The following is a 23,885-nucleotide window of genomic DNA, read 5'->3' as shown; positions in this document are numbered from 1 at the left end:
TGTGCAATATCATGCTGCCAAATATGGTACCACGACACAGAAAAATCATATTCACCAGTTCTCCTTGCGATTACTACAATTGTGGCAGAAAGCCTTTGGAAGTGATGTTCGTTATGTTACAATACCTGGGATAAAACAAACTTGATCGATCGCTAAAAATTTACGACAAAGATGTCTACAAAGCAAAGGGTTCCAGACGTGTGAATATGATTAAATGGAAACAAGAGCACCATGTCCTTCTCAATATACTTTCAAAAGATGTGAATCCTGATGAATTTGATGTACATGAACGAAAATTCTTTGTCGATCAAAAGTCTCTCTCTCGCAAATGGCTCATTGACACTTTCCACGTCGATATGGAACATGAACGGTTTCTGGCAGAGCAAGAACTGCACAATCGTTTGGATTTGGACGATGATCAATTTGAAGTGGAGGATATAAGTGACCAATTGCCAGAGCATGATACCTCAAACAATTTGAACTACTCATTAAACAGATCGGGTACAATCCGTAGCACTGTCCCATGTACCGAGATCGCCACCCAAACACATGTCACTTACAATCTGCGAACTGGTAATGTGAAGTGAAGCTGTGTCTTGAAATAACAAAATAATTCCTTTGCTAATTACTCATACTTTTTATCAAGTTATTCAATATATTGGTTACAAATCGAGAAATAGCGAATCGAGGGCCATTTTCATCAATTTTGGGGTAACTATGAGAACAATATGAATTGAGACTCTTCTTGGACAGCATTTTATTGACATTCAATGTTCAATTTACAATTAATTACTTTCTGAGAAGTTGATGTAGTAAAGTTACGATGTTTCTAAAAAGTATCATTGATGAATGAACTAATGATTCATATGTTATGTACCGTAAAGCGTAATTTTGTCATTTTTGGATTGTTTTGACCCTTTTTACATCCCCCAAAGATCTCTAAATACCCTAAATACAAATGGATAAGATAACAGGATGGTTATTTCAGTCTTCCAACTGTAAAAAGCCATACAGGAGTGTTTATAGGAGCCCGATGAGATATAATACCTGCATTTTGGGGATTATCCGTGATTTTCATTCATTTTTGGCTAATTTTTGGGTAAATTTGACCCATTTTGGACCCTTAAGATACCTTGAAAAGCCCTATATAGGTGGGATAGCCAGTGAGAATGTTAGATTTAATGATATAGAGCCATTTATGGTCAAAAATTGCACCCTGTGTGGCTTGGGAGGTGCATTTTGGAAAATCCGTGATTTCCGACCATTTTTGGCTAATTTGGGGGTAATTTTGACCCATTTTGGACTCTGAGATACCCTAAAAAGCCCTATACTTGTGGGATAGCCAATGGGAATGTTAGATTTAATGATACAAATGCATTTATAGTCAAAAAATGCACCCTGTGGCTTTCAATAAATGATTAAGTGTGTTCGGGGGCGAAATTTGGGCCATTTTCACGCGTTGACGCGGTCAAATCACGTTTGGGGCCAGCGACCCTCCAATTTTGACCCGTTTTGAAAAAAATCACTTGTTCCCATCTATTTACATATAAATGAAGGTAATAAGCCACTTTTGGCATTTATTTAAAAAATTTTGTTTCTATAGCCTACCCCCACTCAAAGCTGTGTATGGGCTATTTTCTTATATTCCCTGTGTAAATCAAAAGTGATATTAACAGATTAGGTTGGCAGGGTAAAAAACAAAAATTCTCTATCTTTATAAAAGCCAGGTACGTCCAAGGATGGAATACTGTTGCCATATTTGGGCAGGAACTGCTAGAAAGGACTTGTCCTGCCTTGATAGAGTTCAAAATAGACTTCGTAGCCTCATAGGAGATGTCCTTTTCTCTTCCCTGCAACCTCTATCTCACAGAAGAAATGTTGCAAGTTTGTCTCTGCTTTATCGTTATTTCCATGGAAAGTGTTCGACTGAGTTTCAATCTATGGTCCCCCCTCGCCAAACTTTCACAAGAAACACTCGTCTACCTGAAAACACTATCAATAATTCCCCCCACTTTTTATCTGTGCCTAAACCTAAACGTAGATTCCATGAACAAAGCTTCTTTGTTAGAACTGCACGCCTGTGGAATTGCCTTCCGTTTTCCTGCTTTTCAGCTGACTACAATATGGTTGTCTTCAAGTCCAACGTAAACAAGTTCCTGATGAGCCGTTCCACTTAAGTTAACAAATTTACCGAATTTCCATTACTAACGATTACTATATTGTCCAATTGACTACTGTACACTCTTAACCCTTATCCTCGGGTGATCTCTGGGCCTTGATCAAAAACCCAAAATAAAGAAGTCCTGTTGGTTATGTCTATTGAAAAAAAAAAAAAAAAATTGAAAACAATGGAAAGTGAGGACACGTGAACACAAAAATATTTTATATATATTTTTTGTGTTTTTATTTTTCTTTTGAACAAAAGCAATAACGTAACGAAAAGGAAATGAAAGTCAGCAAAGTTCTTAAGCGAATGATAAGTGCCTAGCGGGAGAAATCTTATGGTTGTAACAGTTTGAGTCACCACATTGTTCCTTTGAAGGGAGAGAATCATCAACTTGAAAACATTATCCAAAAAAGAATGTGTACTTAAAACAGAAACGCTTCGCAAGCAACAGTATTTTTTTTTTTTTTTTTAAAGAGAGAAGTTCTCTTCTCCTTTCTTTCCTTTCTCTTTTTCTTTTCATTTCTTGAAAACACAACCAACAAAAAAAAAAAAGCAAGTTAATTCGAAAAGCACATGTATTAAAATAAAACGCAATATATGTAAAGATTTATAATTTTAATGTGACCTTCATTTGTCGGTTTTTGTTTGTATGTCAGATCATTTTACCATCCCCAGTATACTATCTTGCTAACAGCTTTCTTATGCACTTATATATATATATGTGTGTGTGTGTGGCTTTTTCAATATGAACAACTCAATGAAAAGGGCTTTTCACTTGAGGCGAACTTAGTTTTTAATAAATTTGATTGAAACATTGTCATGTCAGTGTCACGCTTGCACATGTGTGTATAAAGAAAAATATTAATATACTAAATGTACTCGACGTTTTCTGATATTAAACGTAATATTGAATTCCTTTAAAAAAAAATGAAGTAAAAAAAACACAGAAACTGAGACATGTGCATGCTGATATTGTGGGGTTTTTTTTCTAAACAGTTTACTTCTTGCAAGTTAAAAAAAAAAATAAAATAAAAATAAAGATAGTGAGTCAAGTGTGATAACCATTAAACCAGCTTGCCACGATCTTAAACAGGTGTTTTCAAACCTCATGTGTATATGTATTTTTTTTAATTTTTTTTTTTTTTAATTCAATTTTCACCCTAAACAAGGCACAGTGCCACTTTGAAGCAGGGGGCTACTATCAGGGACTTAATTAGCGGGGTCATTATGAAGGGAGATGAGTAGAAAGATGTTTGTTAACATTACACTTGAACTTCTGCATATCATTGCAGTTGGGAAAGCAGAATCCCGGAAGGGAGTTCCAAAGACCCGCAGTTCTGGGGAAGAAACTATTGGAGTAAAAGGCTTTCTTGCACCTAGGGATCTCTACTGTAAAGGGATGAGACTTAGTAGCTTGTCGGGTTTGTCACGTTACGTCGGGGAGGTACAAGTGTTTGCAGTTCATCAGAGCATTCACCATTAAAGTATTTGTAGAACAGGCAGAGGGATGCAACATCTCGTCGATGGGACAGAGGCTGAAGCCTAGATGACAGTTCAGGACCTATCAGGTTGGCGACTCTTTTTTGAACCCTGTCCAGGAGCGAGAGACAAGCAGCAGATGCACCAGCCCAGATGTGACAACAGTACTCCATACATGGGCGAATGGTTGCCTTATAGAGGTATAGGATACTGTCAGGCGTAAGTAGTTTTCTAGCACGGTAGTGGGAGCCAACCTTCCTTGCAGCAGTCTTGGCAATGCTCTCAATGTATCTATTCCAGTTCATATTCCCTGTAAACGTTAGGCCGAGGAGTTTAAAAGAAGTACTTTCAGGCAATGTGTTCTTGGCCATTGCTATTGGTGGTAGAGAAGGTTTCTTGTAGTTATTGAAGGAAACAAGCTTAGTCTTAGCAGCATTGAATGTGACCAACCATTTTTGTCCCCATTCCACTACGGATTGGAGGTCATCCTCTAGTGTTTCTGCCATTTCCTTGGATATGTATTCATTTGTTTTCCCCTCATATCTGTTATAGAGAGTGGTGTCATCGGCAAATATACCCATCTCCGAAACAATTTTATCAGGGAGGTCGTTTATGAATATCAGGAATAATAGAGGTCCAAGGATAGACTCCTGAGGTACTCCCGCATTTATGTCATATTGTTTGGATGTACGACCGTCAAGGACAACTTTGATTTTTCTATTACTTAAGAAGGATTTAATTACATTATGAATTCTTCCAGTGATTCCATATGATCTAATTTTCCTTAGAAGACCATCGTGCCATACCCTGTCAAAAGCCTTAGATATATCAAGGGCCACCGCTCTACCCTCCCCTGTTTTATCCAATGAACGGTATATACGTTCAGAAACTACAGTTAAGATATCTGCTGTTGAACGGACTTGCCTGAATCCATATTGTTTGTCAGTCAGGAGTTTAGCAGCTGTTAGGTGCTGGACTAGGGCTTGATTAACTAAGGACTCAAATATTTTGGCGAAAAGCGGGAGGAGGCTAATGGGGCGATAATTTAGTGGGTCAGTTCTTTCACCAGAATTCTTGAAGACTGGTACCACAGAGGTGGTTTTCCAGCAGTCGGGAAAACAAAATTCGTTAAGGCATTTATTGTAAAGTTTGGACAGAACTGGAGCAACCTTGGCAGAGCATTTTTTTAATAGCACAGCCGGGATGAGATCTGGTCCACATGCTTTTGAGATGTCTAGGTTTTTTATAATAGCATGTACCTGAGAAGGGGTGATTTTCAAATCGTCTAGTGTGGCGTCTGTTCGCAGAGGAAAATCAGGGAGTGAGTGGTGTACCGAGTTCAGTGTGGAGTTTGAGGCAAACCAACTGGCAAGCAGATTAGCCTTGTCAGTTGCCGTGCAAGCAACCTCATGATCAGTCACTCTTAAACTAAATCAATCATTATGAATTTTGAAACACAGCTGTTAGGCATTTAGAGTTTATAACGTAGGCTATATTTAGTTTAATTTACTTTTAAGCAAATAACGTAGAAGCCCTACATGAAAATCCATATGCCTCCAATATTTGTGAAATTTTAACAAGTCTTAGAAATCAGTTAATAAATATTTCCCAAATATTTTCTTTGAGTTATTTTAAAGGATTTTTAGAGGGCATAATATGGGAACAATCTTCCATTTGAAAATCGAAGTATTTCAGATTTGCGTTAACGTAAGCAAGATTCTTGGAATTTTCTATTTCTTAAGAATCCTTAAGCTTAAAATATTTTATCTGTTCTCGAATCATGAAAATTGGAATAAGGATTCTTGATAAAAGGTTTAGCATTATTATATGTTTAGTTTAATTTTTTTAAGAGGACAGAAATGTGGTGCAAGTTGTTTGTTCAGGGGTGGGTGGGGGGAGTAATTTTACTCGTCTCAATGTCTATAATAATTCTGATACTTTTTGGTTCATGGGAATGAAACTTAATTGTATTTTAGTGATGGGACAATTCCAATATTTTCCCGATTCTAATACAATTACTGATTCCGGTACAATTACAGATTTTGATTTCTTTATAAATCTTTAAATATTTAATAATAGTTATGCATTTATTTCCAACAATCGTAAAACCACATGTTAAATATGCAGATATTTTCTTAATAATAAAAATACACTTGTGGGGGGAGGTGATCTATAGATTTTAGTTTTAGTATTATGGTTTTCTTCAAGTCCATCGTGAACAAGTTCTTGATTAACCATCCCGTTAAGTAATCCAATTTTCCCAAATTTCCACTACTAACGATCACTACAATATTTTCCCGTTGACTATTGTACGCTCATTAACCTATATCCTCGAGTGGCCTTCGGGCGTTGATAGGTGGTGACTCCTTTGTAAAAACAAGAAAAAAGAAAAATAATTTTAATTAATAAATATTTATTATTTTATTATTAGTAGTAGTCTATTCCTTCCTCGATCAGTGAAGAAATCCTTCTAGATTGAGGCAAATTTTATTTTTGTTTTAATCTAGAGTATCTGTTTTTGGAGACCTAAATTTTCTCCAAATTAAAAACCGACCTTGTCCTTAACTTAGCTCAAGAAGTCAATAGTAACACTGATTGCTAATGATTGTGACTAAATTTGATCATTTAAGAGGGCGATTCAACAAGAATTTGTTCATACAGGGTGGATTGATAAAATTGTCGCTCTAGAAAAGACATGATTCCATTTCCACTTGATGAAATCACTTTTCCTTTTTTGTTGCAGACCATCTACTAGTTAGCCAGTTGTGTGCAAATCCCAAGAGCGATAGGAGCCTTCTATCATGTCTGAAAGTGACACAATGTTGAAAAAAAAATGAGATCGAAGAAGCACCGTTGTACAACTCCTGCTCTCTACCAATCTAAGTTATAACAACAGGACCATTGCCAGCACCTTCAAAATGCATCACTGGATTGCCATGAATAACAGGGATGTGCGAGAGTTATGGTCTTTGGTGTGGTTTCAAGTGAGGGCCACATCATGCCACTTCACATCTTCGAAGTCGGCTTGAAAGTCAACACCAAAGTATACCTGGGTGTGCTGAAGCACGTGGTGATCCCCTAGTGCAATCAGGTGGCTGCTGGCAGACTCTAGATGTGACAGCAGGACTCTGCGCTGACCCACAAGTCTTATAGAAACCAAGGTTTGTCTTCATGAGTGCTACAACTTTGCACCCTTCTCTCACTGGCCTTCCCTTCTTCCCTGACCTTAGCCTGCTGGACTACTTTGTTTGGTCATATGCTGAGAACATCACCAACATGACCTCCCACAACACTGAAGCCAGCCTGATCGCCACCATCTGAGTATTTGCTGAGCTCTACTACATAATCAAGTTACTTGAATTGATTTTTTTTCAATAAAAGTTTTAAAATAAAGCTGTAGTGTTTTCTTCAGGGCGACAATCCTGTATTGGACTTGAAAACGCCCATGTTTTAGTCAGCTGGGAAGCAACCTAGCCACACCGTATTCCACAGATGGGCAGTTCTAGAAAAGAAGCTTTGCTGATAGCAGTAGCTCTTTTTCTATTTTTATCTGCATTCCTTCTGTTGCTGCTTTGAACCCAGGAGAAACGTTGTGAGCCTATCTTTACTCTATCATTATTTTCATGGCAAGTGCTCATTTCAGCTTCAATTCATGGTGCCCCCCCCCACTGCCAAATTTTCACAAAAAAAAACACACATTAACTACAACCACTATCAACAATTTTCCATACTCTCTGTCTGTGCCTAAATTTAAACGCAAATTCTATGAACAAAGCTTTTTTCTAAGAATTGTCTGCCTGTGGAATTCTGTTCTGCTTACCTGCTTTTCAGCTAACTACAACATGATTGTCTTCAAGTCCAATGTAAACAAATTCTTGTGCTGTTTCCTTAAATGATCTAATTCTACACAATTTTTACCAATAACAATCACTATGCTGTTGTCTCAGTGAACACTGTACACTTATTAACCCTTATCCTCGAATGGCCTTCAGGCCTTGACAAGTGGTACTTTCCGGGTAAAAAAAAAAAGTCTGTCTCATAACATAATATGCCTAATATCTTTTATATAGTATACTTATTATGTACAGTTCAAATGCTTAAATTGTTCACACTAAGTTTTAGTCGAGAAGCGATATCATTTTCATAAATTATCTATTGAATTACTAGAATCTGCTTTAGATCCAAATATTTTGGTAAACAGAATAATGGCGAATTTAATTTCTATGGGAAAAGAAGGAATAGCAATTAGATTTACTTGAAACTATTTGTTATGAAAATAATGGAAGACCATTACCTTCTTGTTTCCTTAGCCATTAACCAACTACAAAAAAAAAATTATCTACTTAGACATTTATGCCATTTTATTAAGGTTTCAGATTGATTGCTAAAAAAGAAAATTCTAATCACATCTGCACTTGGAAATGAGGAAAATGTTGATTTCTAACTTTAGTAAAAAGATATTTTAGTGCTTGTTCATAATCCCCCCCCCCTATATAATAAAAAAAGAAAGTAAAAAAAAAAAAATCTTTATGATGTATGTACTCGTGATAAAAAAAAAATATTGTGTTCAAAAAATCACGTAAATTGATCAGATGTCTTTTTGGGTTTTTTTTTTTTTAAAGAAAATCAAAATTCTATAGCCAATTGCGACACCATTTTGAAAAGCCTAAAAAGGGGAGATAACTCGGCATAATTCAAACTTTTTTGTAATGTTTACTAATTCCCACAAAAGCTTAAAAATTATTTTATTTATAAAAATAAAACTACTTGATCAATGTAGGTGATTTTTGGAATATGATATTTTCTTTCTATCACGGGTAAGTACACTATACAGATTTTTCTTTATTTTTGTTATTTAATATAGGAGGAATTTTGGACAAGTACTGATATTTTTTTTATATATAAAACAACTGAACTCTTATCTTATTTACTTCCTCCTCATGAGAGTAGACACAAGGTCTGTGAGACAAATTAATCAAGCACTAGTCCACCTCGCAAAAGCAAATCTTCTGACAAACGGTATGGATTTAAGAAATGCCATTTTACTGCAGATGTTTTAAGTCATTTCTGAATGCATATACCATGCACTGGATAAGGCAGATGAAGTCAGGGCTGTAGTCCTTGATATATCCAAGGCCTTTGACAAAATCTGGCACGAAAACTGTTAATGAAACTTAAATCCTACTGTATAACTGGACATATATTAAATATAATTAGATCCTTCTTAGACAAAAGGACCATCCAGGTTGTCATTGATGAACATACATCCAAGTAACATAACATTAATGTGGGAGTGCCTCAGGAATCAATCCTTGGACCACTATTATTCCTGATCATCATAAATGACCTCCCTGATAATATTGTGTCCGAGATGGGTATATTTGCTGATGATACAACAGTCTATAACATGCACAAGGGAAGAACGGATGTACATAAATCGAAGACAATAACAGAATCATTAGAAAATGACCTCCAGACCGTAGTGGAATGGGGACGCAAATGGATGGTAACGTTTAATGCTAATAAGACTAAGCTGATCTTCTTTAACAATTACAAGACGCCTCTCCAACCACCAATATCCACAAAAAATAACACCCTACCTGAGAATTCTTTCCTTAAACTCTTCTGCCTAACATTCATGGGCAATATGAACTGGAGCAAATACATTGAGGACATTGCAAAGGCTGCTGCAAAGGTGGGTTCCTTCTATCAAGCTAGAATATTACTCGCATCTGAGAGTATTCTGTACCTCTACAAGGCCACCATTCATCCATGCATAGAGTATTGTAACCACATCTGGGCTCGTGCATCTTCAACTAGCCTCTCCCTCTTGGATAGGGTCCAAAAAAGAGTCTTCAATCTAATATATCCCACTTTGTCAACTAAGCTCCAACTCCTGTCCCATTGATGCAATGTTGTATCTCTGTGCATGTTTTACAAATATTTTAATGGAATGTGCTCAGATGAACTCGTTGCACCTGAGCCCCCTCAGTATACATATCTCTGACAAACCCACTTAGTAACAAAACCTCGCTCCTTCCCTGTTGAGGTCCTTAAATGCCAGAAAGCTTTTTACTCTAGTAGTTTCTTCCCTTGAACAGATAGACTTTGGAATTCCCTTCCTGGTACTTGCTTCCCTGACTGATATGCATAAGTTTTAATGTAACATAAACCAACATCTTGTTAATCTTTCCTAGGCCTGTTCTTTACGTCCAAGTGGTGATATCACAAGTTAAAAAATTTAAAAAAAAAAAAAAAAAAAAAAAGGTGTGTGTTGGTGAAAATATTTCTGTGAAACACGTTGGATTCGACAACGACTCCTCCAGGTTTTCAGTTTATGTTGTTAACCACTTAGCCATCATTACCTTCAAACTGAACTCTTATGTTATCATTCTTGCCATAATACATTCTGGAGAGAACTTGAATGCTTACTATACACTGTCTTCGAGTGTCTAAGATTTCTCTGTGCAGGGTTTTTTCAGGACAACCTGGCGTGAGGATACTTTCCCTGAAAGTGAACCCTGACTAAATATTCAAAGTCACATTTGCAGCAGAAAGTTGATCTCTTCACTGTGGCCAACCTACATTGGCTTTTACAAATGCACCATCTTCAAGTGCTGTTAGCCCAAGTAACAGCACAAAGATGGATAATCCACCAGACAAGAAGAAATCTCATCCTAGAATCCAGTAAGAACACAAGAAAAGTTTAGGATGACATATTTAAACAGTCAATTGGAAGAGGAAAAATATCTCAACTTCTTTACTAACTTCTTTAAAGGTGAAGGAAAACTTTAATTAAATATTTGAATATCTATGTATTTCATATAGAGATCTGGTGTTTGTCCCAAGAAGTGTGTGTGTGTGGGGGGGGGGCTTAATTCCTGAGAACTGAAGTAAAATGAAACAAAAAAAATATATATAAATATTTAATACATAAAAAAATAAATAAATGTGTTTACAAGAGTTTGGCAGTATGACAGTTTTAATATCGATTTCATTTTTTTTTTTTTTCTTTCATAACTTGATTTTCAATTCTATATAATTTTGTTTTCCTTTTTTCTAAGGAATCCATTCCTTCTCTGTGATAATTAGTTCTTTTATGCCTTGTTAAATTATGTTACAATTTCAATAAGATTTGTATCAATTTGTAACGCAATCATTGTCTTAATTAAGGAGTTAATTATTAAAATGCAACTGTCTACAATTCGCTTATCTTATTTTTAGCAATTAACTCCTTAAAATACAACTATGATGGAGGATTTTATGAAAAAATAAAGCTTTGAATCTTTGTTCTTTGCTATTTCTTTTTTTTTTTTTTTCTTTATTAAGAAACCGTTAGTAATAGACAGAGGCTATTAAACTAATTAGAGAATGCATAAAAATTAATGTAATAAACAGAGGCTACTAAGCTAATTAGGAAATGCACACAACTTAGGAATATCACGATAGTTAGCCAATACAGAACTTCAAAAGTACATGTTCATTCACACAATTCTGAAGCAGCACGTTCAGGATTGCAGAACACAATGCAAAAGGAAATCACTGTTACATCTCTGAGCAAACACTAGTGTGATTATGCAGAGTCTAATGTGAATGTATATTGTCAAAGGTTTGGTTTGTTCAGCTGTAACACAGGGCTGTATTTAAACCATTAAATAATCTGTAGGAAACGGAAGCAACTGTTATATTTCTACAAGTAGACAGCAGATCTAATCCAAACAAATCATATACTCTACAGGGAACAGGATCGTGGCAGGTAATATGTATGATATATCTGATGACATGACGCTGTCGAGGTTCAAGAGAATCAGAACTACCTCTGTTCCGTCTGCCTGCTTCCCTCCGGACTACAACTTGGATGTCTTCAAGTCCAATGTTAACAAATTCCTTATGAACCACCCCCTTAAGTAAACACTTCAGCAAATCTCCTCACTAACGTAATGTACTTGCAATAACCCTTATCCCTGAGTGGCTTCCGGGCCTTGATAAGTGGTGATCACTGTGTAAAAAAAAAAAAAAAAAAAAAAAAAAAATAGACCAGGGGACCCCAAACTACGGTTCATGAGCCAAATTTGGCCTGCCAAAATCTTTAATCCGGCCTATGGAGCTTTTATTGAAAATATAAAAATAGTCAGGAAAAATTACAAAAAAGAAAATATGTAAAAAGTGTTTGTTTTTCTTTTTGTCCAGAAAATAAAACGAAATGAGGTTTTAGGGAACCAGTTTCAATAAAAAGCAAAGCTAATGAACAAAACGGTATAAAACATGCCCAGATCATTTTGCCTATGTAGCTTGAAAAATTCAGTAATAAGGCCCTCCCTCCTCAAAAATTTTGGAGACTCCTGCCTTAGATTAATGTGTTGGTTGTTATATCCATTTGGCAATAACCTTATCTATTATACCTTTATCAAATATAAAAACAACTTTTTATTTAAAAAAAAAAAGTTGTGAAAAATAAATTTGATTCAGATTGTTTCAAATTTTGCTTAAAAACATACAATCTCCATTATGGTATAGAGTGGCGTGTGCTGCAGTTTTGAACGGAACAATCCACAAAACCGCTCTTTCAACAGAAAGTTCCATTTCTACTGCTGAAATCTGTGCTCTCAATATCTTAACAAAATATAAACATTTAAACATTTTGTTTATATTTTCAGATTCACTCTCCGTTCTAACAAAAAAAAAACTTGAAAACCCTTTAATCATCAAACTACTGAACAGAATAGACTCGTTATCCAAACACAAAGAAATAATTATATGCTAGATCCCAAGAGAAAGAAGAGGAAATGAAAACGCTGACTTAGCAGTTAAATCAGCCTTAAGTCTAAACCCTGATACAATTCACATTCTATATGTAGATATTGAATATAAAATCAACTATTTTATGCAAAATGGCAACAATATTGAAATTCAACACAAACAATATCAAATCAAACACATTCTAGGGGAATGGAGACCAACTCTTAGAAAATCAAGAAAGGAACAAGTAGTCATATCTAGAATACATATTGAACACGCACATCTCATGCACTCCTTCATACTTAAACAAGAACAACTAACACAATTTCAGAAAAATTATACTGTAAAACATATTTTCGTTGAATGTAGAGCTCTCTCTTTCTTTAGAAAGCAATACCTAAAAACAATATGAAGGACATCTTTGAAAACGCCTGCTGGAATGATATTCTCTTTTTTTTTTTTTTTTTTTTAGTGACAAGACTTGTCTTAAAAATATTTAAAAAAAAAAAATCTTTTTTAACTAATGTATATAATCCAAGGCACAAGGAACAAATGTGTCTATAAAAAACAAAAATCTTCCTGAAGGTGAGCAATTCAAAAAATAATAATTAAAATGAATAAAAATTAATTGAATAAAAATTCTTCTCGGCATTAAATGACCTAAAGGAGGTTGATGTGCTGATTAAATATTCCACTAAACAAACATCCATTACAGTAAGAATTTTTCCATTCGTTGTATCATCAGATTATTATAAACAAACCTCATCCTTATTATTATTATATATTAATAAGTCTTTAATCTTGAACTGTGAAAATACTTCTGTTGCAAAAAAAACAAAAAACTCTTTAAATTCCAAATTACCAAAGTGAAATAGAAAATGGAGCTGGTAACGATGCTCAGCAGGTGTGAAAAGACGTTTAACATTTTTTTTTTCTTTGAATTAATGGTTTTCTGTCTAACAATTCTTGAAACCGATTCTGATTTCGGTGGCCAACATAGAAGCAGTGATTACTCAATCAATATCTTCTCCAACGCGTTTGTCATTTTACCTACCAATGTGCACATCCTTTCTTTTCTTTGCAATTTGCTTGTCTTCGTTTTTCTTTTGCCGAATTCTTTACTTCAATTATCCACTTGAAAAGTTTCAAGAAAATTGGTTTGATGGCTGAAAATTCTTTGTGTAGAAAACCGTATATTTAACAAGTGATAGATTGCGACAATTACTTTGTACCTAATAAAGTGGTTTCACTGGATACAGCGTTGTTTTTATTTTATATAGCACTAGCTGTACATACCCGGCATTGCCTGGTAAAAAAACATATTGCCGGATGAAGGATTTATTCACATAGTGTTTAACATGCATCAAATATCTTAAGTTGTGATGATTTTCCTGAAACTTGACTATATTTTGGATTTTTGGAAGCATAAAACAGTCGTCTTCATCTATAAAATCCAAACAGGGAAATAAAATAGCATAGCTTAAAAGGAAAGGTTTATTTTGTATAGCACTAGCTGTACATACCTGGCGTTGCCCGGTAATAAAATATGTATAAATATTATATTTTGATTCATACAGAAACTGAAACATGTGCATGCAAGTATGATTTTTTTTTTAAATAGATAACTTCTTGTAAGTAAAAAAAAAAAATACTCAAGCTGAGACCAAAACCTCGATAGTTAGTCAAGTACAATAACTATTAAACCAGCTTGACACGATATTTCATGACACAGATAAAATCCGATGATTCTAACATATCAATTGTTCTAGTTTGACTCCTTAGCAGCCCTTTTTTCTGGATGAACACTGATTAAACAGTTTTCCACGTTTTGCTACACTACATACCAAATTTTGAGTGTGTAGATAAAAAATTTGTTGAGTATATAGGTTGAAGTGTCCTCACACACACACACACACACACACACACACACACACACACATTTTCGCTTTTATAGTTATAAAAACTAGCTGTACATACCCGGCATTGCCAGGTAAATAAACATTGCCGGGTGGAGGATTTAGTCACATATTGTTTAAGATACACCAGATATCCTAAATAGTTACGATTTTCCTGAAAGTTAATCATATTTTGGATTGTTTGCAATGATGGTTTTTTTGTGACACTGGACATATGGACGAGTAAATTAATATTCAGATTAATATTTAATGCAAAGATGAGCGAAAGTAAACCGTATTCAACGATCAGTTTGGTGTAAAGCACTCCTTGTAAATCAACAGGCTATAACTTTTGCCCATTTTGTAATGAGCCTAGAAGTCTAGTATCTTATATCTATCCGTCTGGCTGGCTGTTCTACATTTTGGCCCGTTTTTAACTAAAAAGTCTACATCATTTTTATTTTTCTTTGTTTAAAATTTGATATAGTTTCAGTTGCGTGTGTCAGATTTTAGAGGTACGAGGTGCCTTAAATAAGTTTCCAAATTTTTTTTTATATGGCCACTTTTACTGATAGTGCACACGTGAAACTATAGTCACCTTCAAAGTAATCTCCTCCGGCTGCAATGCACTTGTACCATTCCAACAACTTTTGGAATGCCCCATAGAAATCATGTTGTGTGAGCGTGTCGATGACCCTCATCACAGCCTCTTTTATTTGCTCAATTGTCTCAAACTGACAGTCTCTAAGGTTTTCCTTGAGCTTAGGGAATAACAAAAAGTCACAGGGAGCAAGGTCTGTACTATAGGGAGGGTGAGGAACTGTGTTGATGTTCATCTTGGTTAAATAATCTAATCTTCTCTGAGCATTCTTCCCTTGCGAATAATTGTGAATACAGTTCCCACACTGACATCAAATTGTGCACTTATTGTCTCTATAGACACACGACAGTTCTTATCTTTTATTCTTATCTTTATTTGGCTAATCAACTTTGGTGTTCTGACTTCCTTACTCCTCCCACACCTTATTATCCCTCACAGACTGCCGTCATTGAATCTCTTATGCCACTTAAAAACTGATGCTCCATTCATGCAAGATGGTTCAAAAGCAGTCTGAAGCATTCTATACGTCTCTATGGCATTTTTTCAAGTTTAAATCATAATTTTATTGCATATCATTCTTCTAAAGTGTCTTCACATCCAGATTGCATTTTTGAAATTCACCAGCTGTGACAATCCGGCTTTAGTAGAGTGTATTCCAATTTCTGCTGTAGCTGTTCATTTGAACCTGATATAATAAAAAATGATCAGTCATATCATAATATGTATAGCAATAACATACTGAATTTTCAAGAGTCTACAATAATTTTAAATACCTGTACAAAAAAGTCTGGAAACTTATTGGAGGCACGTCATAATCGTTTGAACAAATTGTTTTTTTGCGATGATGATTGTTATCTGTTATTGGTCAGACAGCAAGAATGATAGTCGTAATCGTAAATTTATTTTTTTGTCAATTGAAAAAAAATCCTGACTTCTCACAAAATAATCAATGTAAAATCACTGCAAATGCAGACATGATTATAAAAATAAAGTAAAATACAAAAACGATATGCTTTGAATTTTCTGCAAAAAACCACAAAGAACAGAACAGATAATCATTTCTATTTGTGTAATAAAAAGGGAAACTCAAGTTGGAACAAGAATTGTCTGTTTACTATTTTTTTTTTTTTAGTCTCGATAAAAGTATAACAATTAGTTTTATTAGGATATGCCATGAAACCTTGTGCAAGGACCCATGGCTGACGGAATGACAGCATGCTACTCTAATGGATTAAATAAAAGGTTCTATTTAAAATTTCATGTAGATTCCCAAGTTCAATAAGATACACTTGCAGAAAGTTGGAGGTTACATTGACCGAAATGTTGTGAATAAAATTCAAGATGAGAACAGTAGTCTAAAGAATTCAAATAATATGGGGACTTAGCTTCTTTGTTTTTTTTTACAAGGTGGTCACCACTTATCAAGGCCCGGAAGCCACTCAGGGATAAGGGTTGTTGTAAGTATAGTACGTTAGTGTGGAGATTTAATAAAGTGTCTACTCAAGGGGGCGGTTCATCTGAAAATATAAACTAATAAATTTTTATAAACGTGACATTAAAAATTATGGAAAAGAAAATCCCAATTTGTAACGTTTTTTTCTTTTTTTTTTTTTTTTTTTTTTTTTTTTTTTTTTAAGGCTCAGTAAAACAATAAAAATGTTTTATCACCAGTACAGCTGTAGCCGAGATTGAACTCACTACACGAGTTCGTAGAGTAATTCAAATTTTGTCAGTAGATGAATGCTTGATGCTTCGCCAGGGCTATCAAGGGTATTTTTTATTGTGACACCATCATTAGATAGGGTTCCTACCACGACTTAAGAGAGTCTCATCTACCCTCGAGAGTAGGATAGACTGCACCAGTTTCTCAACCTGGTATTTTACCTTGCGGTACATACAACACCTCGTCTTTCCAAATGGTCACCGATCTGGTACTGATCAGACTCAACGTTGCTTAACTTCCGTGATCTGGCTGGTGTGTCAATGTGATTGTGCCGTATCACGTTTCACACTACAACAAAATCTATGCAAAATGTGGAAAAAGTATTAATCGCCCATCACATTCTCTTAACTTCACACCAACAGATTACTATCCCTTTAGAAGTTTTCAAAATAATTTGGATGCTATTCTCAGAACATTTTGACTAACGTAATCTCCAACCTTCTTCAGGTATATCTTAACAAAACGGGGTCCCCCCTCGCCAAACTTTCACAAGAAACACTCGTCTAGCTGTAAACACTATCAAAAATTCCCCCCACTCTTTATCTGTGCCTAAACCTAAACGTACATTCCATGAACAGAGCTTCTTTCTTAGAACTGCACGCCTGTGGAATTGTCTTCCGTTTTCCTGCTTTCCGGCTGACTACAATATGGTTGTCTTTAAGTCTAACGTAAATAAGTTCTTGATGAGCCGTTCCATATAAGTTATCAAATTTACCAAATTTTCATTACTAATGATTACTATATTGTCCAATTTCTAATGTACACTCTTTAACCCTTATCCTTGAGTGGCCTCTTGGCCTTGATAATGTGGTGATGCCTATGTAAAAAAAAAACAAAAAAAAACGTGGTTATGAAATGGAAAATGTTGCATCACATATTTTGAATTCTAACGATTATGGTTTGTTGGAAAAAGAAAACAGACCTTCTTTTCACTATTCACCAATGTCAGCACTACTGTCAAGGCACACCTGAAGAAGGCCGAAGGTTATATTGGCCAAAGTGTTGTGAGAATAACACCCAAGATGAGAACAGTAGTCCAAACAATCCAAATAAAATATCTATCCTCATCTCAAAAATCCAGAAACATATGTGCTTGCTTACGTAGTTGATCTTCTAAACCATCGCATCTCAGGTGAAATCATTATTACATACTTACGTGTTATGGCAAAATTAGTATAAATTCTAAAAATTAGGAATCCAGTAGAAAAATAATTACAAATAAAAGTAGAATTTATTGAATTGAGTTTTATTGTATGTTTTAATGTGGAAGTTGTGTGACCAGTTCAGTGTGATAAACAAGGGAGATAACCTTGATTTAAATTAAGTGTCCGCCACTTTTAAACAGAACATAATTAATGATCTTTTTTTTTTATCACAGTATCTTCTATTAGATCAGTATTCATATTTTTTGGAATTTATATTAATTTTGTGATGACGTGTTAGTATGTAATGTTTTCACCTGAAATGTGTTTAAAAGATCATTAATGTAAACACACATTTTCATTAAGTGTATTGATTCATTTTTTTTTGTGTGTTTATGTGAATTCTTTTGACTTATTTGATAATCCTGAAAGCTCACTTTTTTTTTTTTTTTTTTTTTTTTTTGGTTCTTCTCTTACAGTACCAGTAAGTGCGGATTTGCTGTCATTGTCCCTGCCGCCAGAATGCTAATTTCTCACCCAGCATTATGGCCAAACAGGAGAGATCACAGCTATTGGAAGAGTTTGTTCAAGAGACTGGCTTGGATAGAAGATTTGCGCAGAATGTTTTGCAAGGTGAGAAAGAATCAAATACTTACTGAGGTTTATTCGACCCTCTTCTTGTTTTGTCAGTAGATACTATCAAAGTGCTACACCCTCTATTTGTTATATTATATATGAGGGTTCCAAAGGTAAAGTCTCCTTTTTTTATTTTTGTTTAACTCAAAAGGTTGAAGAGTTACGAAAACGGGAGTGGTACTATTAAAATGAGTGACCTTCTGTGCTCCAGAATTCATTTTTCTATATAGGCACCACCATTCTCAATGCACTTTTACTAGGAATTCAATGACCCATCTCTGCTGCTGACACTTTCATGACAGGGGTTGCTTTCTTGGAATCTCACACCATCAATATCTGCAACAGAGATGAAACTTTCAAGTCATGAATGCATAAGTTTAGTCATCATAACAATGCAGTTTGCAATCTTATCTGATCCATTCAGGAGAAAAAATAGGAGGCATTACTTTTGGAACTCCCCTCATATACGGTTCTAATCTGGAGTTATTTGCACATTTCAGTCAATACAACTTCCAACCTTCTTCGGGTGTATCTTTTCGAATTCGGGAATCCTAAACAATCTTTTAATTCAAAAGGGTAGCATGCTCTTCTTCTTTCAGCCATGGAGCCATAAGTAATTCAGATTTGTATTTTGAGTGTCTCCATTTTACTAATCTTTCTGGCCAGAATAATTAATTTTTGTAAGTAACTAAAGCGAAATACATAATATACATGCAAAGAACATGATGCAAGAATAAAAAGGGTCAAATTGCTAGTCAGAATCAAATATAATTCTGTATTATCCGAACTACTGTTCTCATCTTGATTGTTATTCGCAAATTTTGATCGATGCAACCGCCAACATTCTTCAGGTGTATCTTGTCGAACTCGTGAATCTGCATGCAGTTTTGAACAGAACCCTTTATTTAATCCACAAGAATAGCATGACTTCAATCTGTGAGCCATGTCCTAAATAAAAGTTCTAAATAATTTGGATATATATTTGTGTCGTTGTACTGAGGAGTAAACCTCCAGCATCCAGAAGAGTGTGACTTACCAGATGAGAACAGTAATATGAATAATCCAAATAATCAATCCTCATTTCAAAACTCAAATAAAACATTAATCTGTCAGATGGAATGCTATCTAGGTCTAAAGGCAAAAATTCGACTAACTTTCTTTTAGACATTAGTCTAGACTGGGTGTGTGTGTGTGTGCGTGTGTGTTAAGCAAAAAAAAAAGTGGTAGTAGGCAGGCAGGCTCGAACACATACCACAAAGTAGGAAAAGAACATGAAAAAAGAAAACATGATGTCTTTGCCATTGTGTCCATCGCTAAACCAGAAGTGAGGAAGGTTTAAATTAAGGTTAGTCAATCGAAAAGAGGGGATGACTTTCGAAAATATTGGTGAAAAAAGTGACCCCTCCTTGTAGAAAAGTGCCCAGTTGAGGGTATGAAGGAATTAATGTTTTTAGCCGATTTTTCAATATTTGTTGTCCAAAGAGTCAAGCTTCAAACGATACCAACTTCGTGAAAATCCATCACCTCTGTCGAAAGTTTTAGGCAGATATCCATACATACATACATTTAAACAGACATGCGAGATTTATATTATAGATAAGTTTTATTAAACAATATGGGCATCGATCATTCTAGACTTGCTGATACCCATTTTTACTCCTTGATACCTACGATATAGGAGCTTACTCATGTACACATGAAGACTTTGAGCTTCATTTATATAAATTTCATGTTATATGGAATCTTTTTTTTTTTTTTTTTTTTTTCTACAAGGTAGTCACCACTTATCAAGGCCCGGAAGCCACTCGGGGATAAGGGTTATTGTGTGTACAGTACGTTAGTTTTGGAGATCTGATAAAGTGTCTTACTTAAGGAGGTGGTTCATCAGGAATTTGTTCACATTGGATTTGAAAACATCCAGGTTGTAGTCAGGTGGGAAACAGGTAATCGGAACAGAGTTCCACAGGCGTGCACTTCTATGTAGGTCTAAAGGCAAAAATTCAACTGACTTTTTTGTATATATTAGACAAGTTTGATTAAACAAAATACATCAATCATTCTTTTTATCAAATTTGACATTCGTGTACAGACAGACACACACACAGATGTTGAGCTTTTATTAGATTTTACTTTACAGTTGTATTAGATATCAAGATAGAGATGTTACCTTCATATCGCTTTTATTTTTCATGGAAAGAACTTTATTTATTTTTTTTTTTTTTACATTTGTTCAGTAGTTTATTTTTTATCAGCTTACTGCCAGATTCTTTCATTTTTCTTTTTAAAGAAAAATTCTTGGTGGAATTAAAAGTATTAACTGTGCAAATAGTTATTGTCTTTTGCTTGATTTTGCTTGTTTTCATTTTCATTGATAGTTTGCTGTTACAGAGTTAAAAATTATCAGGCACCGCATTACTCAGGATTAGTTGAAAAACTCAAGTTGCTTTTATGCTCATAACATCATATTACATTTTTTTTATTATTATTATCTACATTTTATAATATTTAATTTTATAGGGCATTGAGTAGGGGAGGAGAGGGCAATGTAAGTAAAGTGGTAATTAAAATACAAACCATAAGTGTTAGATGGAATGTGAGGACTAAAGAGCAAAATAAAGGAAAGGAGAGTTACCTGGCTGCTGAAAATAAATCCAAGATCCACTTTTTACTCTCCTTATTATATCCTAATAATATTCATATCTTTAGTTTCAATAATGTACCTGATTTAGAACCTGCGCCTGGGTTCTAAACCAGGTATGGAAATTTCTAATCTAACCACATGATCTGTCGTTAATGTTTGGTTTTTGAAGCCACATTGGAAGGTGAATTATAGTATGGATTTAGAAAATCCCATTCTAGTGTGGATATTTTAATATCCATCACCAAACACGTATGCCATTCATTGGTTAAAGCAGGGAAAGCTAGGGCAATAACCCTTGATATATCCTAAGCCTTTGACAAGGTCTGGCATGAAGGGCTTCATATGAAAATTATATCATATGGTATTTCTGGACGAATACTCAATATAATCAGATCTTTGTTAGACGAGAGAAAAAAACAAGATTTTCCTTGATGGCTGTACATCAGGATTCAATCTTTGGACTTTTCATATTCCTGATGAAAATGTATCCAAAATGGGTCTATTTGCTGATGATGCCGTGCTATATAATAGACTGTGTTTGAGTTCTTTGGTTTGGTTTCCTTCTTCTGAAATGAATGACGCACAGGAATCTGTCTGACTCTGAAACAAATACTGCCTACACAAGAAAATTCACCTTTTATGCCTCTTGAGGCTTACATGTATGTAAATGCATACAGGCCTCACTTTGAGTTCATTCGCGCATACACAGCACCATTTCTGCATCGGCCAGCATGAGGTTTACCTTTTTACGCATTGTTTAAATAGACATGAGGACAAAACGATTGTACACATCCAAAGCAATGACAGAAACCTTAGAAAATGACCTTCAGTTGCATGGAACTATAAATGGATAGCAATATTTACTGCTACTAAGATTAAGCTTCTTTCCTTTAATCACTGCAAGAAACCTTTTCAACTGTCATGACTAATAACACTCTATCTAAGAGCTCATTGTTCAAACTTCACAGGCAACATAACTTGGAACAAATACATCAAGAATATTGCCATGGCTGCTGCAAAGAAAGTGAACTCTCTCTAACATGCTAGAAAAATACTCACACTTGAGAGTATCGTATATTTCTACACCACAATGCATACATGCATGGAGTATTGTTGCCACATCTGGGTGGGTGCATCTACCACTAGTACCTCACTCTTAGACAGGGTCCAAAAAAAGAGTCTCAAATCTAATGCTTTGCACACTATCAGCTAAGCTCCAACCTCTGTTGCATCCTTGTGTTTGTTTTGCAAGTACTTTAATAAAATGTACATTAATGAATGCAGAGAACTAATGCCCCTCTCGAGATACATATTCCCAACTAACCCAACAAGGAGAAAATTCAACACCTATTCTTCTACTCCATGGACTGCTAAACTTTGGAATTCCTTCCCTGTTCCCTACTTCTCTAACTGTACTAACATGCAGAAGTTTAAATGTAATGAGAACAGACGTCTCACGGCTCGACTCCCCACAGTCCCCATGATCCCAATTGTAGCCTGTTACGTTCAAGTGGCAATGTCTTGTTTGGAGTGAGAAAAAAATGAAAAGGCATTTTTATTCTATAAATCATAATATCTTGCTCTTGATCATATACGTCATAGTTCTACAATTATTTTTTTTGTTTGGGAGGGCGTAGTGGGGGGCTATTTTTCTTAGTTTCAGTATGAAAATTACGATTGCTTGAAAAGTTGTTTACTTATTTGCAGACTGTTGCCCTCATCTTCACACTTGTTTCACCAGGCAAACTTAGTTGATATCAGACATTACTCCTCTCAAAGGATTCCAATAAAAAACAATATAAAATACCATTCAGTGCGGATCTGATAATGGAAGACCAGATAAGGATGAAAAATTGAATACCGTTCAGGACCCGTGGCGCAGTGGATAGAGGCATTGAATCTTTGTTTCCAGAGAGCATTGTCTGAAATAGTGTTTTCAATCCTACCCAAAGCAGACCAGAAAATTAGTTGACCAAAATGTGGTGAGTCAACAACAACTATGGAGGACAGTAATTACTGGGGATACAGTTACGCCTCAACATTCCTATACCATTGTGGTTAATCACCTGAAGAAGGCTAGAGGATGAGTTGGCCAAAACATGATGAAATAACAACTATGAAGATGAGGATAAGTTTGCAAATAAATAATAAATACACAAATTACTCATCTCTGAATATTCCAATTGAAAAATAGTAGTTAAAAGATTGTCCAGTGATTTTTGTAGCTACTCCAGAAATTTGTAACTTTTTGACAATTGTAGAATTCTGAGATCTTTCATTAGCTTCTCTTCTGATAATATAAAGTGTTTTAGTTTTCAAAGTGATCTCTATTTACTTGAGTCAAGATGTTTGTGTGGTAACGGTGTGGAGAGGCATAGAAATAAGCGTCCACAATTAGCATGCGCCTGTTGAAAGGAAGCAGTGGCCCGTAAACCTGGAACCTTTCAGATATAAGAATATGTTTACACAAATTTAGATGTTGGGGGTCCGAGGTGGCAGAATAAAAGATGGATTTTTTGCTCAGTAGGTTTTTTGATTTGACATTGCCTCATTCACATGTGATTGTATTGTTGGTTAAAAAAAAAACAAAAAAAAACTGCATCACTAACCTTAATGCGGGCTTAACCAGCTTCCTCCAAAGGAGGAAGTTTCATAGTAGTCTGAAGTTCACAAGCAATCTCTAGTTGCATGAATATCCTTGTTAAGAGAGATGATGACGTTAAGTTTTTGCAACTCTTGCAGGGAGGTGTCGACATCATATATACAGCGCCTATTATTTCAGAATTGTTCACCGATTTGATACTGACCAGGCTCAATATTGTCTAACTTTATTGATCTAGCAAGAACTCCTGTATCTACATG

General features: G+C 35.1%; 1 protein-coding gene across 11 annotated transcripts in view; it reads left to right on the top strand.

Moving 5' to 3' along the window:
- Nucleotides 1–23,885, top strand: part of LOC145286300 (uncharacterized) — a 408,045-nt gene that overhangs the window by 224,589 nt on the left and 159,571 nt on the right. For all 11 annotated transcript variants that reach the window (XM_080135169.1, XM_080135163.1, XM_080135168.1 and 8 more), the window contains one exon: nt 18,226–18,379. In XM_080135169.1, the coding sequence (XP_079991295.1) occupies nt 18,292–18,379 (88 nt within the window). In that variant the 5' untranslated portion in view covers nt 18,226–18,291. The remainder of the gene's footprint in view (nt 1–18,225; nt 18,380–23,885) is intronic.

Source organism: Euprymna scolopes, chromosome 10, assembly GCF_053919585.1.
Source record: "Euprymna scolopes isolate OS-2025 chromosome 10, ASM5391958v1, whole genome shotgun sequence".
In the NCBI taxonomy this organism is placed as follows: Eukaryota; Metazoa; Mollusca; class Cephalopoda; order Sepiida; family Sepiolidae; genus Euprymna; species Euprymna scolopes.
Note: the sequence above shows the minus strand (reverse complement) of the source record. Positions and strands in the feature narration are given on the sequence as shown.